General features: G+C 42.6%; 2 protein-coding genes and 1 long non-coding RNA gene across 3 annotated transcripts; 1 reads left to right on the top strand and 2 right to left on the bottom strand.

The window, feature by feature from the left end:
- Window positions 1–361: 361 nt before the first annotated feature.
- Window positions 362–3,155, bottom strand: LOC129841263 (uncharacterized). The gene is made up of 3 exons (XM_055909456.1): window positions 2,897–3,155; window positions 2,383–2,513; window positions 362–1,723 (listed from the first exon to the last, which is right to left on the bottom strand). The coding sequence occupies exons 1-3, from the start codon at window positions 3,153–3,155 to the stop codon at window positions 629–631; spliced, it is 1,485 nt and encodes a 494-aa protein (XP_055765431.1). The 3' UTR covers window positions 362–628.
- An 888-nt stretch (window positions 3,156–4,043) lies between these two features.
- Window positions 4,044–15,495, bottom strand: LOC129841249 (uncharacterized). The gene is made up of 6 exons (XM_055909433.1): window positions 14,852–15,495; window positions 14,331–14,461; window positions 11,826–11,984; window positions 9,450–9,572; window positions 9,214–9,325; window positions 4,044–7,793 (listed from the first exon to the last, which is right to left on the bottom strand). The coding sequence occupies exons 1-6, from the start codon at window positions 15,108–15,110 to the stop codon at window positions 6,829–6,831; spliced, it is 1,749 nt and encodes a 582-aa protein (XP_055765408.1). The 5' UTR covers window positions 15,111–15,495; the 3' UTR covers window positions 4,044–6,828.
- Window positions 7,720–14,287, top strand: LOC129841269 (uncharacterized). The gene is made up of 2 exons (XR_008757298.1): window positions 7,720–7,805; window positions 10,733–14,287. It is a non-coding gene; the product is annotated as an uncharacterized LOC129841269 (long non-coding RNA).
- Window positions 15,496–16,965: the final 1,470 nt, after the last annotated feature.

Here is a 16,965-nt window from a genome sequence, read left to right as displayed (position 1 = left end):
CCCATCCCCACTATGTTTGAGTCCTATAGAGTAGTTACAGAATGACTTAATTGTTGTTAAACCCATCATGGTGGACATAAATATGATGTTGTGGGTAAATAGGAGTCAGCTATGATAAGACAAAAAGTCATCAAAAGACAAACATGACTGAACTATTATGACATGTACAGTAGAGGTTTGTTAGCATGTGGGTATGTGTAGGTATATTTGGAATAGGGTGAGATCAGATGTGATGTATACTAAAGAGAGTCAATGAAAATTCCCATGTGTTTATTAAACAGAAAGTACTACTAAATATACTATGAAAACCACACATACACACATCAACAGAAAATCTGCATTAACTTAAACTGCAATCATATTCTCATTGAAAAGTGTATTGGAAAAAAAGAGTAGTCAAATGGGAGTAATGAAATAGGCATTTGTGAACATCATATAGCCTACACAGTACAAACGCAATATGTAACAGACTTTTTAGGCTTATACATATCACACAATGTCTGGATGCAATATTCTACCCAGGAATATTCTACACTGAGATCTGTTACTCTTGTTATTCAAAATTGTCTTTAATGCAGGGTTTGATATAAATGTCAGAAGCTATCGAGTAGAATGGATACTATCTATGTTATCGAGTGAATGCTTTTTGTGCTGGTGTATCCTGAGGTAGCTCTTCTCTGAGAACCTCTTTCCGGAGTGTGTACAGCCTCTCTCCTGTGTGGACCTTCAGGTGCCTCTTCAGGTTAGATGAGTGTGAGAAACTGGCCCGGCACAGGTGGCAGCCAAATGGTTTCTCCCCTGTGTGGACCCTCTGGTGCCTCTTCAGGTCACCAGCCTGGGCGAAGCGCATGTGACACTGGGTACAGCTGAAGGGTTTCTCCCCTGTGTGAAACCTCTGGTGGATCTCCACCCTCTGAAGACAGCTGAAGCCTTTGTTACAGAACATGCAGAGGAATCGTTTCTCTTTATTACTGCCTGATGTTGCTCCCCCACCCTGAGTCTGGGCTCTAGCCCTGTCGTTTGAGTTCAATACCTGATCGAAAAGGGGACTGTGTAAATCGGAAGTGCACACATTTGGATTTGTCTCCAAGCTTTCCCTGTAATCTAAGTGTCTGTTTCCTAGGTGACTATCTGCATTCCATGTGGGTAGAACGTCGCCCTCCACTTTCACAGTCACTTTATCTACGACGAGACCCTCCCCTTTATTATCTAGGCACCCTTCAGAGTATACACTACTACTGTACTGGTTCCAGTCCCCTTTAGACAGATCAGTCTGTGTCTCTAAACCCAAGGGCATGTTGCCAGGGTCCATCTCTGTACCGTAAGAACAAGACAGATCACCACCAGTGTGTAACGTATCACCATCTCCAAGGGAATTAACAGTCTCCTGGCTCTGGTGAAATACCGGTAAATACTCTGAGCCAGAAGCAGGAGGACAGCCCAGTCTCTCTGGGTCTGATGCTGTGTGTAAGAGCCTTTGTGTTACAGTTAAAGTCTTTGTGTCGGTCTCTGACTTGAGGACGGCGTTCTGCGTTCCACTGACCTCCGCGATGCTGTGTCGGATCCTGGGCTGGGCGGCGAGGTCCTCCGTGGCTACAGGGGGCGCTCTAGACGCTGCTCCTGTCTGGATGTCTCTGCTGTGTTGTGGGTCCTCCTCTCCTTCAGTCCTCTCCTGCTTGACCAGAGACGTTCCTCCAGGACCTGCAGCCTCTGCATCTGCAGACTGACACAAGTAGAGAGGTGGTACATGAGTTGAATTGGATAACAAGGTCGTAGGGAAGTCTCACAAGCACCCATATCCTCCTGAGACTAAGCAATTAATGTTTTGCCCTCTCTAATGGACATTAGTTTTTGATCTAAGGCCATACATGCCACTGTGTCAGGTCCTGTTGTACATTTGAGAGGACATTCTGGGAATTTCAATGATATCACGTGTGGGGGTGTCACATTCATAATTCTGTCTATTTTGGTTCTTCGAAATGGCTATCATCACAACAAGCACATTTTATGGTAAGTGTGTGCAATTAAAATCAAATTGTTTCTAATAGCTGTTTATACTCTCAAGAATAGTTTGGTGAGTATTCATATGTTCTTTCCAGATTAAATAAGAGCTTGTTAATAAAAGTCCTCTGTTCATATTTACTACCAACTGAGTCCTAATGTCCACTACAGTGCACATATAATTTTTCAAAATCTATACAAATATTTGTTCACATTTGTTTCTTTGTAACCTTTTTTTGTTGACTCTCAGGTGGCTATGGCAGATAAATTAGGATGTACATGTAAACAAGTTAATAGCTGAGGGGAGCCTTCCTGAAATAAACTGGTCACATTTGATTTACAAAATAACTGTAATTTTTTATGCAACACAATTACACTAACCTCTATCACAATAACATGCTGGGTTGAGGTTCCACTCCCCTCATCAACAGTGATTGGTTGGTCATCTATCCATGTATTGTGTCCTGCTGGCTTCACAGAGATCCTGTGGCCTCCAGTGAGATGTCTTTCACCTAAGAGAGTCAATAGGGGAAAAGAGGTGGTTAGGTTAGGTACGGTCAGTGCTCAGGTGTATATTTATTTACACGGTCTAGAATTGGCAAGGATGTAAGCTAATACTTCTCAATTTCTTGATATACTGTTTATTGATCGAGGTATTATGTTCTATGCATCTTGTTTCCATTGACTAAATAAAAGGAAAATCAGTAAATCAAGAATCTAGTTAGAATATGATTTTGTGTCTAATTAATCAGGGGACTTATTACTTTTTATCCAAAAACTGACCAAAACCCAATTCTGGGTAACACATCTGAACACGTGTGCAGATGGGAAACGGGCGACAGGGACTGAGCTATATATAAAAGGCGACGCAGCCTCCGCCTCCTTCAACATGTACCTCTTGACATTCCTCCGTGATGGTCGACGATCTTGTCACAACTAGGACGACAGGCGAGGACGCGCTCCCGTGCCAGCTTCAGTTCCAATAGCTGTAGTTTCCTCCGCAATGCCCTGTTTTCTTTCTGGCTTTGAGTTATGTCCAAACGAAACACCTCATAGTCGTCGTCTACGAGTTTACAGATCTCTGCCACGGCTGCATTCGCTAGAACCTCCATGATGGAGGCTATTTGAGTGTGAAAAACCATACAGTCAGCCATGATTGTTAGCAACTAGCTACCTAGCCTTACCTAGATAACATCGATCAACCAAGTCCAGTCTCCAACGCGAATTAAAGTCTACATGGGGTAAGTATGTGATGCTGTTAAATTTGTCATATTTTGAGTTCCAACATGGTGTTAATAAACGTCTAAATAACAACAAAAGCACTAACGTGGAAATTATTGTTGGTCACTGTTCACTTCCGTTTACACTTAAGAGAAAGGATCTTATTGGTTGGCGTCATAACTCAAAGGGTGTGGCTAAATGAAAAGGTGATGCGCATTGTTTTTTGAGCTACGGGAAGGCTTATTACGTTGCATATCAAATCTATTCGTGATAAGTATCTTTCAAGCTCGGAGGAGCAGACTTCTTTAGGAAGAACAGTGTGTTAGCGAGAACAGAGTAGAATATAATAAAATAAGTACTTTATTCCATCTACATCCCCTCTAAGGTAAATATGAACACGGGTATTTACAAGCCTGTTTCAAATGACAAGTTAACCACATACCCCTCATTAACCTTTGGTTAACTACCCTCCCAAACAGAAGTAAACAGGTCGTATACTCTGGCCCAGTTTGTAGAGACCAGTCAGTCTGCATTATCAAATACAGGTGCACTTTAGTTCATGTTTAATATTTCACCTCAGTCATCACAAGACCTGAAGCTACTTTATAGGCATTTACTTCAAACAGCATTTTGTGTTTATTAAACACTAAGTGTTAAATACACCATATGAAAACCACAAATACACATCTCAACAAAACATCTGCATGAACTTGATAAAAATTTTCTCATTAAAAGTGTCATGGGGATAAAATTAGTTGAATGGAAGTAATGTAACAGGCATTTGTGAACATCATAAACTCAGCAAAAAAAGAAACATCCTCTCACTGTCAACTGTGTTTATTTTCAGCAAATTTAACGTGTAAATATTTGTATGAACATAAGATTCAACAACTGAGACAAACTGAACAAGTTCCACAGACATGTGACTAACAGAAATGGAATAGTGTGTTCCTGAACAAAAGGGGTCAAAATCAAAAGTCAGTATCTGGTGTGGCCACCAGCTGCATTAAGTACTGCAGTGCATCTCCTCCTCATGGACTGCACCATATTTGCCAGTTCTTGCTGTGAGATGTTACCCCACTCTTCCAACCAAGGCACTTGCAAGTTCCCGGACATTTCTGTGAGGAATGGCCCTAGCCCCCACCCTCCGATCCAAAAGATCTGACGTGCTCAATGGGATTGAGATCCGGGCTCTTCGCTGGCCATAGCAGAACACTGACATTCCTGTCTTGCAGGAAATCACGCACAGAACGAGCAGTATGGCTGGTGGCATTGTCATGCTGGAGGGTCATGTCAGGATGAGCCTGCAGGAAGGGTACCACATGAGGGAGGAGGATGTCTTCCTTGTCACGCACAGCGTTGAGATTGCCTGCAATGACAACAAGCTCAGTCCGATGATGCTGTGACACACCGCCCCAGACCATGACGGACCCTCCACCTCGATCCCGCTCCAGAGTACAGGCCTCGATGTAACGCTCATTCCTTCGACGATAAACGCGAATCCGACCATCACCTCTGGTGAGACAAAACCGCGACTCGTCAGTGAAGAGCACTTTTTGCCAGTCCTGTCTGGTCCAGCGACGGTGGGGTTGTGCCCATAGGCGACGTTGTTGCCAGTGATGTCTGGTGAGGACCTGCCTTACAACAGGCCTACAAGCGCTGTCGAGCATCTCAGCCTATTGCGGACAGTCTGAGCACTGGTGGAGGGATTGTGCATTCCTGGTGTAACTCGGGCAGTTGTTGCCATCCTGTAACTGTCCCGCAGGTGTGATGTTCCGATCCTGTGCAGGTGTTGTGACACGTAGTCTGCCATTGCGAGGACGATCAGCTGTCCGTCCTGTCTCCCTGTAGCGCTGTCTTAGGCGTCTCGCAGTACGACAATGCAATTTATTGCCCTGGCCACATCTGCAGTCCTCATGCCTCCTTGCAGCATGCCTAAGGCACATTCATGCAGATGAGCAGGGACCCTGGGCATCTTTCTTTTGTTTTTCAGTGTCAGTAGAAAGGCCTCTTTAGTGTCCTAAGTTTTCATAACTGTGACCTTAATTGCCTACCGTCTAAGCTGTTAGTGTCTTAACGACCGTTCAACAGTTGCATGTTCATTCATTGTTAATGGTTCATTGAACAAGCATGGGAAACAGTGTTTAAACCCTTCACAATGAAGATCTGTGAAGTTAATTCGTAAAAATCTAAATATCTTTGGAAGACAGGGTCCTGAAAAATAAACTTTTTTTTTGCTGAGTTTATATACACTGAACAAAAATATAAACGCAACATGTAAAGTGTTGGTCCCATATCTCATGAGCTGAAATAAAATATCCCAGAGATTTTCCATACACACAAAAAGCTTATTTCTCTCATTCTGTGCATACATTTGTTTACGTCCCTGTTAGTGAGCATATCTCCTTAGCCAAGATAATCAAGAAACTGATTAAACAGCATGATCATTACACAGGTGCACCTTGTGCTGGGGCCAATAAAAGGCCACTCTAAAATGTGCCGTTTTGTCACACAACACTGTCACAGATGTCTCAAGTTGAGGGAGCGTGCAATTGGCATGCTGACTGCAGAAATATCCACCAGAGCTGTTGCCAGATAATTGAATGTTCATTTCTCTATTATAAGATTTGGCAGTACGTCCAACCGGCCTCACAACCGCAGACCACGTGTAGCCATGCTAGCCCAGGACCTCGACATCTGGCTTCTTCACCTGCGGGATAGTCTGAGGGTGTGCTGAGGAGTATTTCTGTATGTAATAAAGCCCTTTTGTGTGGAAAAACTAATTCTGACTGGCTGGGCCTATGCCCTCCAAGGTCCCTCCATCGCTGCACCCCTGCCCAGTCATGTGAAATCCATAGATTAGGGCCTAATTAATTTACTTCAATTGACTGATTTCTGTAACTCAGTAAAATCTTTGAAATTGTTGCATGTTGCGTTTTATATTTTTGTTCAGTGTATAAATGACTTATACACTGTACAAAATATTATGAACACCTGCTCTTTCCATGACAGAAATATGATCTCTTATTGTTGTCACTTCAATCAGCGTAGATGAATGGGAGGAGACTGGTTAAAGGAGGATTTTTAGCCTTGAGACAGCTGAGTCATGGATCGTGTATGTGGGCCATTCAGAGGGTGAATGGGCAAGACAAAAGATTTAAGTGCTTTTGAACGGGGTATCGGCCGCAACAGTTTATATCAAGAACTGCAATGCTACTGGGTTTTTCACGCTCAACAGTTTCCCATATGTGTCAAAAATGGTCCACCAGCCAAAGAACATAGACAATTTGACAACTGTGGGAAGCATTGGAGTCAATATGGGCCAGCATCCCTGTGGAACGCTTTCGACACCTTGTAGAGTCCATGCCCCTACGTATTGAGGCTGTTCTGAGGGCAAAATGGGGGGTGCAAATAAATATTTGGAAGGTGTTCTTAATGTTTTGTACACTCAGTGTATATCACAATGTCTGGATGCAATATTCAACACTGAAATCTGTCATTCCAAATGCATGTCGATCTTTTCTGCTGACAACAATGACAATTATTCTTTCTCTTTAATGCAGGGTTTGATCTAAATCTCAGAAGGTATCGGGTGATATGGTTCCTTTATGTCAGAGTGGAATGGTCTTTCTGCTGGTGTATCCTGAGGTTGCTCCTCTCTGAGAACCTCTTCCTGCATTGCGTACAGGCGAATGGCCTCTCTCCCGTATGAACCTTCAGGTGCCTATTCAGCTGGTGCTTGCGCGAGAACCTCTTCTCACACTGGGGGCAGCTGTAGGGTTTCTCCCCTGTGTGAACCCTCTGGTGCCTCTTCAGGTCACCAGTTTGAGCGAAGCACATGTGACACTGGGTACAGCTGAAGGGTTTTACCCCTGTGTGGACCCTCTGGTGGATCTGCACCTGTTTAGGGAAACTGAAGGCTTTCCCACAGAAAGGACACGGGAAGCGCTTCTCTTTTCCACCAGATCGACTGACAGCATTAATACTACTACTGTCATTTGTCAATGGGCTTGTGCAGCCATTTAGTGTTGAGGCACTATTGCCTGAGGTCTGGTTTAACATTAGGAGAGTGTGAGGAGGATGAAGGCCAGGAAGTGTCTGTGTTGTTGCAGGGTCCATATTCCAGTTGATAGATCCTGTAGAAGGCAGGCTGAAGGCAGCACCTGTTAGGGGGGTAACCTGAGGTGCCATCAGTCTCTCTGAATCACAACTATAGGAGCAGGACGGCGCATCACTAGCCGAGTCTGTGTCTGTTCTCTCCAGCTGCATACGGACACCTCTCTGTCCCCGTGAACCAAATCTACACCTCGCCCTGGTCTCAGTTAGTCTGTTGTCATGGAGACTAAGTTCATATGTTGTTTTGTGTTCCACTGTCTGTTTCTGGTTGAGGTTAACATTGTTGTTCACCAGCCCAGAGTTGAGGACGCTGTCCCATCCACTATCCTCCACTATGTTGCCTCTGGTCCTGGCCTGCTCAATGATGTTGTCCCCTGGGCCCTTGGCTGCACCCGTCTGAGTTTGGGAATCCAAGATGGCCACCCGGTCTCCTCTGTTAGCCTCCAGCCAACCACCTGCAGGAAGAGGTAAAAAAAATTACCCTACATATGGAGATTAAGTCAATTACCTGGTCAAGTTATACATTATAATGCGTCTTTTTGTATGTAAACATAAGTTTTGTTGATTTCATTTTATGAATGAAGTAAAAAGAATAGCCAGGCGCATCACTATTCACATTGAGTTATATCTATTAGCAGTGACTACTTTTTGACCATAGCCGTGATGGCCTTCTGTTCACTCTAATTATGCTAAATTCTGAGTAAATCGTCTTACATTTGAGCCATATGGTAGAGATATTTTTCTGCTGTAAATCATTATTGAATTGACATTTTATTAAACCACAAAAGAAAACAATTATTGTATGGGTGAACATGTCATGCCAAATAGTGTCCCGCAGCATCACAATGGGATTCCATGACTTCTAGCTTCCGTTGCTAGGACTGTTGCTCGAACTTGAAAATGTTTGACCGGCCTACAATAGCATAGCAACGGACGCTTTGGTTCATTACGAACCAAAGCGTCCGTTGCTATGCTATTGTTTTTCTGATGTCATGTACTATTGAATGGACATCTTGTTATAAACCTTGAATGAATTTTTTTGTTGTGAACATCAATATTATGTTCTAATAAGTACAGTCACCTCATTATTGGCACCCTTTATAAATATAAGCAAAAAATACTATATAATAAAAAATACTGAGCTATATTATATGCTCAAAAATTACTTTGTTTACAAGTACTTTAAAAAGATATTCTAGGTGTCAAAGTTATTGGCACCCATTTTCAATACTCCAGCACCCTCCCCTTGCGAGGATAACGACAGAGATTTTTCCCAAAATGTTTTATGAGATTGGAGAACACATTGGAAATGATCTTAGACCATTCCTCCATGCATAATCTTTCCAGATCCTTGATATCCTTCATCTGTGCTTATGGACTGCCCTCTTCAATTCAAACAAGTTTTCAATCGGGTTGAAGTCCGGAGACTGAAATGGCCACTGCAAAATGTTGATTTTTGTGGTCAATTAACCATTTCTTTGTGGATTTTCATGTGTGCTTGAGGTTATTGTCTTGCTGGAAGATCCACTTACAGATCCTGGCAGAAGCAACAAGGTTTTTGGCAAAAAATGTCCTGGAACTTCTTAAGGTTCATGATGCTGTTGACCTTAACAGGGGCCCCAGGACCAAAGGAAGCTAAATACTCCCATAACATCAAAGATACACCATCATATGCTTCTCCTTTTCGACACCAAACCCACCGCTGGTGTGCGTGGCCAAAGAGCTCTATTTTCATGTCATCTGACCACAGCACTTTCTGGAGTTTGCTAAATGGGATTGGTACTTGGATTGAAACTGGTACTATGAGGAACTAGCTTCTCGTAGGAGTGACACCACCCGGGGGAAGACAATGTGCTATATGTATTTCTCCCTTACCTTGCCCACCCATCTTTAGTCCACTCAGCAGGTCAATGCTCTCTGGTCTGTCTTCTACTGCCTCCTCTTTGACTAGCAGCAGATCAGGCATCCCATCCTCCATGTCTACTGACTAAGAGATACAGTGAGAGGATGTTTGATCAAGAAATATGATATGAGCGACCTGCTATGGAGAGGCTTTGTGGATACAGGCCCTGACCTAATATGATTCAGACAGTAGTTCACAGTGGACTCACCTCAGGGAGACTGTGTGTGGTCCTGTGCTGCTCAGCTGGTTCCTCTGTGGGTTCAGGAGGAGGTGTAGTCTGGTTGTCCTCCATGAACATGGTCCCCTCAGGGTTCCCCAGACCCTCCTCCTCCTGGAAGAGAGAGGTGATACAAATTACACAGACAGACTCCCTCAGGTACATACGCACACACAGATAAACACACTTTCAACATGGAGTATTAACCCATCCCCACTACATTTGAGTCCTATAATGTAGTTACATAATCACTTCATTGTTGTTAAACCCATCATGGTGGGCATAATTATGTTGTGGATAACTGAGTCAGCTATGATAAGTCAAGTCATCATCAGACAAACCTGACTAAACTATTTTGACGTGCTTGTTAGTGTGTGAGTATGTGTAGGTATATTTAGTGTTTATTGGTTATAACTGCTGTCGGTATATGGAGAAATCAGATGTATACTAAAGAGTTTCAATGAAAGTCTTATAATGAAAAGTCCCATTTTGTGTTTATTAAACAAAGAAGTTTTAAATACACCACAAACTACACGTGTCCGCATGAACTTATTCAAATTAAGTAGTTGAATGGAAGTAATGAAACTGAACATCATATAGGCTACACTGTAAACACACTAACAGACTTTTTAGGCATATACATTAAGTGTACAAAACATTAGGAACACCTTCGTAATATAGAGTTGCACCCCACCTCGCCCTCAGAACAGACTCAATTCGTCGGGGAATGGAGTCTAAAAGGTGTCGAAAGCATTCCACAGGGACGCTGGCCCATGTTGACTCCAATGCTTCCCATATACAGGAAACTGTTTAGCATACAACTTTTGAGCATCTTTTGTCGTACCCAGCAGCGTTGCAGTTCTTGACACAATCAATGCGGTGCACCTGGCACATACGACTATACCCCGTTCAAAGTCACTTAAATATTTTGTCGTACCCGTTCACCCTCTGAATGGCCCACATGCACAATCCATGTCTCAATTGTCTCAAGGCTTAAAAATCCTTCTTTAACATGTCTCCTTCTCATCTACACTGATTTGAAATTAATTTAACAAGTGATATTAATAAAGGATCGTAGTTTTCACCTGGTCAGTCTATCATGGAAAGAGCAGGTGTTTCATGTTTTGTACACAGTGTATATACCTTATCACAATGTCTGGATGCAATATTCTACTCAGAAATATTGAACATTGAAAACTGCTACTCTCATTATTTCAAATGTATCTGGATATTTTCTGCTGACAACAATAAATTATACTTTGTCTTTAATGCAGGGTTTGATCTAAACGTCAGAAGCTATCGAGTGGGATGGTTTTTCTGCTGGTGTATCCTGAGGTATCTCCTCTGAGAACCTCTTCCCGCAGTGCGTACAGGCAAAGGGCCTCTCTCCCGTGTGGACCTTCAGGTGCATCTTCAGCTGGTGCTGGTGGGAGAATCTCTTCTCACACTGGGGGCCGCTGTAGGTTTCTCCTCTGTGTGGACCCTCTGGTGCCTTTTCAGGTTGAATGAGTGGGAGAAACTGGCCCTGCAAAGGTGGCAGCTGAACGGTTTCTCCCCTGTGTGGACCCTCTGGTGCCTCTTCAGGTTTCCAGCCTCAGCGAAGCGCATATGACACTGGGTACAGCTGAAGGGTTTCTCCCCTGTGTGGACCCTCTGGTGCATCTCCACCTTCTGGATGCAGCTGAAGCCTTTGTTACAGAACATGCAGAGGAACCGTTTCGCTTTACCATTGCCTGACGTTGCGACCCCTCCCTGAGCCTGGGCTCTTGCCCTGTCGTTTGAGTTCAATACCTGATCAAAAAGGACGCGGCCATGCAAATCAGAAGGCCCCATCAACTTGGACACTGGGTCGCATTCCCTTAACATGTGTAAAGGGGAGTAGGTAGCAACATTTAGATTTGTCTCTAAGCTTTCCCTGTAGTCTAAGAATTCACCGGTGTTGCCCTGTGAGTGTCGTTCTCTTAAGTGAGTTTCGTCTGGATTCCATGTCAGAGGAGCATCGCCCTCCACTTTCACAGTCATTTCATCTACGACCAGACCCTCCCCGTTCTTATCTAGGCACCCTTCAGAGTATACACTACTACTGCACCGGTTCCAGTTCCCTCTCATTTGATTAGTCTGTTTATCTAGACCCACAGGCATGTCACCAGGTATCATCTCTGTCTCTGTAACATATGAACAGGATGGATCATTGCCAGTCTGTAATGTGTCACCCGAGTCCCGGTGGGACAGAACCGACCTCGGGCTCAGGTTACCGTGAAGTAAATACTCTGAGCGGGGGAGAGGAGGACAGTCCAGTCGCTCCAGCACCGTTAAAGTCTTTGTATCCGTCTCTGACTTGAGGACGGTGTTCGGCGCTCCACTGACCTCCATGATGCTGCGTCGGCTCCTGGGCTGCACTGGGGTGGTGGTGAGGTCCTCCGTGGCTACAGCGGGCACTCCAGTCTGGTTGTCGCTGCTGTGTTGTGGGTCCTCCTCTCCTTCAGACCTTTCCAGCTTGACCCCAGGACCTGCAGCATCTGCAGACTGACACAAGAAGAGAGGTTATTATGATAGTCCTGCCTACTTCCTGTTTCCAGTCCCATATGGATTTTGAACGTGCTTCAAGCTTATATCAAATTCATGAAAACGCAGTCCTAAGATTAATAAAATGGTATTCATTTGATCAAATCCGAAAACATTTGACGCTCAAGAAGTAAGACACATTGGCGAAAGTTAGTCTCATTTGAACTACAACTGAGCAGCCTTGTTAGCATGGTTGTGCGAGTTGAGGACTCGCAGGACAATAAAACCCTGTAGTTACTGTCAGTTTTATGTATTTTATATTAGATTACACTTGAACCTTTTTACTGAACGTTGCCAGCCAGTACTTTTTAAAAAGGCAACAGCAAACACCGGCAAACTGTTGAAAGACAAAGACTTGTACAGCTGGTGGGAGTTGTAGTTCTAATTAAACAGTTCTAACTTTTCGGCTTTGTGCTTCTTGACTGTCAAATAAGTTGAAAACCGGTATATGGTAACTAAATTCACTCGGAAACACATTTATGTCTTATGACTGCGTTTTATGAATTTCACAATGCAAATTATTAACCTACAAAACGAGGAACAAGATATGCACCATGAAAGTTGTACTTAGGCAACAATGGGCTTGATTGAGTAGTAAGAAACCCACTAGACGTAAGCCGAGGAGTGAAATCGGGAGGTGCATCTGCCACAGCCAAAAGTCAGACACTGTAGTGGTTTTCCAACCACAAGGCCCAGATCAACATGGCAGTGTCCAAATAGCTGCTATTGTTTATAAAAGTTTGTCTGTATGAATGTCAAAATAAACTTTTATATAACCCCATATCACACACTCAAACTGGAAACATAACACGTGTACAATTAGAGACGTCTCACATCACTTTACATTTTGTACCTTTGAAATATCGCAAACGTAGTTCCTTTTTCAGCCACGTATTTGGCCACATTTGCGTGGGTCAAACAAAAACACACTAATGATTGCTTGACAAATAGTGCCTCCTACAATGTATCTGACGGCTTCATGGCGACTTGAAGTAGAGAGGAAGAGGCGATGCGAAAGAGGCATACAATATCTTCTCCAGCAGGTGGCGTTTCTTTTTTTGCTCACTAAGTGTGGAGTTTTTATTTGGAGTTCAATGTGTGTCGAATTTGGTTAACAAAAATTGCTATGCCTTATTTGCTACATGTGGCTTATCTGATTGAATATAATTTTTGTAATAGGTTGTTTTGAGTGTACTGATATATACACTGAACAAAAATATAAAAGCAACATGGAAAGTGGTGGTCCTATGTTCCATGAGCTGAAATAAAAGATCCCAGAAATGTTCCATACACACACAAAGCTTATCTCTCTCAAATGTAGTGCACAAATGTATTTACATCCCTGTTAGTGAGCATTTCTCCTTTGCCAAAATAATCCGTCATTGCACGGGTTCACCTTGTGCCGGGGACAATAAAAGGCCACTAAAATGTGCAGTTGTCACACAATGGCACAGATGACTCAAGGTTTGAGGGAGTAGGCAATTGGCATGCTGACTGCAGGAATGCCCACCAGAGCTGTTGCCAGAGAATTAAATGTTAATTTCTCTACCATAAACCATCTCCAAAGTTGTTTTAGAGAATTTGGCAGTACGTCCAACCAGCCTCACAACCGCAGACCATGTGTATGGCGTCGTGAGGTGAGCGGTTTGCTGTCAATGTTGTAAACAAAGTGCCCCATGGTGGGGTTATGGTATGGGCAGGCATAATCTACGGACAACGAACACCAATTGTATTTTATTGATGGCAATTTGAATGCACAAAGATTTTGTCATGAGAACCTGAGGCCCATTTTTTTTTTAGGTATCTGTGACCAGATCTGTATTTCCAGTCGTGAAATCCATAGATTAGGACCTAATGAATTTATTTCAATATGCCATACCTGTCAAGTGGATGGATTACCTTGGCAAAAGAGAAATGCTTACTAACAGGGATCTACACAAATATGTGCCCAAAATTTGAAAGAAATTTCAGGGATCGTTTATTTCAGCTCATGAAACATGGGACTAACAGTTTGTGTTGCATTTGTGTTTTTGTTCAGTGTAAATATTATTGGCAACAGAATAAATAGCAGAAGAATAACTGCAGATTAAATAATGCTGTAATTGAAAATTGTACACCCAATGTAAGCTACTGACCCTTAAGAATTTGATAACAATGTCATTGGGAAGTCTCACAAGCTCCCCTATGGCAGATAAATAAGGATGTCCATGTAAACAAGTGAATAGCTGAGGGGAGCCTTTCTGAAATAAACTGGCCACATTTTATTTACAAAGTAACTCATTTTTTATGTAACACTATGACACTAACCTCTATCACAATAACATGATGGGTTGAGGTTCCATTCCCCTCATCAACAGTGATTGGTTGGTCATCTCTCCATCTATTTTGTCCTGTTGGCTTCACAACACTCCTGTGGCCTCCAGTGAGATGTCCTTCACCTGAGAGTGTGATTGGGGGAAAAGAGGTACTGGTTAGCTACTGTCAATACTAATTGGTATATTGTACACTATTGACAGTTTTGATAAGATGTGGCAAGGATGTAAGGTAACTTCTCATAACTTCTTAATATACTATTTATCGATTGATGTATGATGTTCCATGCATCATATTGTTTTCATTGTGTAAATAATAGGAAATGCAGTAAATCAAGTATCTGGCTAGAATATGATGTCTTTGCACAAGATAAGTAAATCAGAGGAATTACTGCACACTATTCAAAAACTGGCCAAGACCCAATTCTGGGTAACACATATAAACACGTGTGCAGAGAGGAAAGGGGAGATCGGCACTAAACTATATATGACCTGCGACAGGAAACTTAACTTTACCTCTTGCTATGCTTCTGTATCGGTCAAGGATCTTGACACTGCTAGGACGACTGGGTAGTATGCGCTCCCGTGCCACCTTCAGTTCCAGTAGCTGTAGTTTCCTCCGCAATCCCCTGTTTTCTTTTTGGCTTTGAGTTATTTCCAAACGAAACTCTGCATAGTCGTCGTCTACGAGTTTACAAATCTCTGCCACGGCTGCATTCGCTAGCACCTCCATGATAGATGCTATTTGAGTGTGAAAAACCATACAGTTAGCCATTGTTAGCTAAAGTTAGCAGCTAACTAGCGTTACCTAGCTAGATAACATACATCAACCAAATCCTCTATCCAACGCGAATTAAAGACTACATGGGCTAAGTATGTGATGCTGTGCGGTTAAATGTATCATAGTTTGAGTTCCATGGTGTTAATAATCGTCTAAATAACAATAAAACCCGCTAACGTGGAAATGGTCATTGTTCACTTCCGTTTACACAGAAGAGAAACGGCGTCATAGCTCAAAGGGTGTGGTTAAATGAAAAGGGTATGCTCGCTGGTTGTGTGTGGTTCAGCTGTTTGTTCACCCGCACCCCCAAATGCAACCTTCCGACTATATGTGATAAAGTGGAAATCGGAGGCCTGCACCCGACCCGCAAATATGAAAAGGTGTCGAAACGATTTTGACAGGGGCTGCATTTTTTTGTTGTTGCCTAATTTAGATATGTTTCTGCTTATCATTTCCGACATTTTGGTAGGGTATTTGTTAGTCAACGTATAATGATATACATGTATCTTGTCTCCTGTCATCTTACAATAATTTCGCAACACCCACAATAACATCTGCTAAAAATGTGTGTGACCTAAACTTGATTTTGATATGTTGCTCTAGAAGACGAAATAAACCCTTGCTCAACAGAATGTCATAAATGATGGAATTAATGTTTCAATGGGTGAATTTTTCACTGACATCTCTGCTTCTTTCGCTGAGCAAAGACCAGGAAGAAAATGCTAAATCAAAAAGATTTTCTGTGCAAAATTTCCAAATGACATCCGTTTGACCGGTTGTAAGGAAATAGAAACATGTGAAAACGACCAACATGTTTCTGATAAGACTTCCGTTCGGCTTGGATGCATATTTTTGATGTGATTTATTTGGATCCACATTAGCCAACGCCAATGGCGACAGCTAGTCTTAATCGGGTCCGACACATAGGGAAAAATACATTACAGACAAGTCTAAACAATTTACATACGTTTAAAAACATTAACATGTAGTGTGTGCGTCTATCAGTTACACATACATGTCAGTACAACCAGTAGGTCACATAGGGGTGAGGCGTTGTGCCGTGAGGTGTTGCTTTATTTGTCTTTTGAAACATGTGTTTTAAATCGTATCAGCATTTATGATGCTAAAAAAAATTCTACAGACAGTATTTAACTATTTCTCCATTCCGGTTCCAAAGTCAAATTTGATGTATAATTTTACTGCAAAAAATGTTTAATTGTGTAGGAGTTAATATGCAGTGCCTTAGACCAGAGCATTTCTCCTTTGCCAAGATCATCCATCCACCATGCTGACTGCAGGAATGTCCACCAGAGTTGTTGCCAGAGAATTGAATGCTAATTTCTCTACCATAAACTGCCTAGAGTCTCTTGAGCCAATGAGCTTGAGACAGACACAGCTGTAGGCTATTAGAGCAAGGGATAAGAAGTAATCAGGTAGGCCTATTTTATCACGTTTCCACTGGATCAGAGAATGACATTTTAACCTTTCACGCTGAGTTGTTATCTAAAGGGAGAGAGCTGGATTTGTTTTTTCAAATACATTGAAGAACTATTGTCTTTTTCAGGGGATGTAAAAACAGACTTTGTTTGCTTGCTGTTTGAGGTGAAGGAAACATTGCTTCGAGAAGCTCCATAGCTCATTAGTGGTGGTGCTTTAAGCCAATCAGAAATACTATCAGATCCATAAATAGGCCCATTCATATGTCTACATTTGCCGCAGCCCATAGGCCTAGTTTTATGCTTAATCAGGTGCACGTCCTTACTCAACATTGACAGGAGCGCTCCAAACAGAAAACAATGACTAAATTGACAAAACCTGTGAATGGAATGAAATAAACTAAACTTGTTTC

Source organism: Salvelinus fontinalis, chromosome 42, assembly GCF_029448725.1.
Source record: "Salvelinus fontinalis isolate EN_2023a chromosome 42, ASM2944872v1, whole genome shotgun sequence".
Lineage (NCBI taxonomy): Eukaryota > Metazoa > Chordata > Actinopteri > Salmoniformes > Salmonidae > Salvelinus > Salvelinus fontinalis.
Note: the sequence above shows the minus strand (reverse complement) of the source record. Positions and strands in the feature narration are given on the sequence as shown.

Bases quoted from the DNA above. Each gene is read 5' to 3' on its own strand.
- LOC129841249 (XM_055909433.1), bottom strand. From the start codon at position 15,110: ATGGCTAACTGTATGGTTTTTCACACTCAAATAGCATCTATCATGGAG. The intron at 11,985-14,330 runs GTTAGTGTCATA...TTCTTGTGTCAG, and splicing joins ATCATGTTATTGTGATAGAG to TCTGCAGATGCTGCAGGTCC. The intron at 7,794-9,213 runs GTAAGGGAGAAA...CTCTTCCTGCAG, and splicing joins ACTAAAGATGGGTGGGCAAG to GTGGTTGGCTGGAGGCTAAC.
- LOC129841263 (XM_055909456.1), bottom strand. From the start codon at position 3,155: ATGGCTGACTGTATGGTTTTTCACACTCAAATAGCCTCCATCATGGAG. The intron at 2,514-2,896 runs GTACATGTTGAA...TGACTCTCTTAG, and splicing joins TCACGGAGGAATGTCAAGAG to GTGAAAGACATCTCACTGGA. The intron at 1,724-2,382 runs GTTAGTGTAATT...TACTTGTGTCAG, and splicing joins AGCATGTTATTGTGATAGAG to TCTGCAGATGCAGAGGCTGC.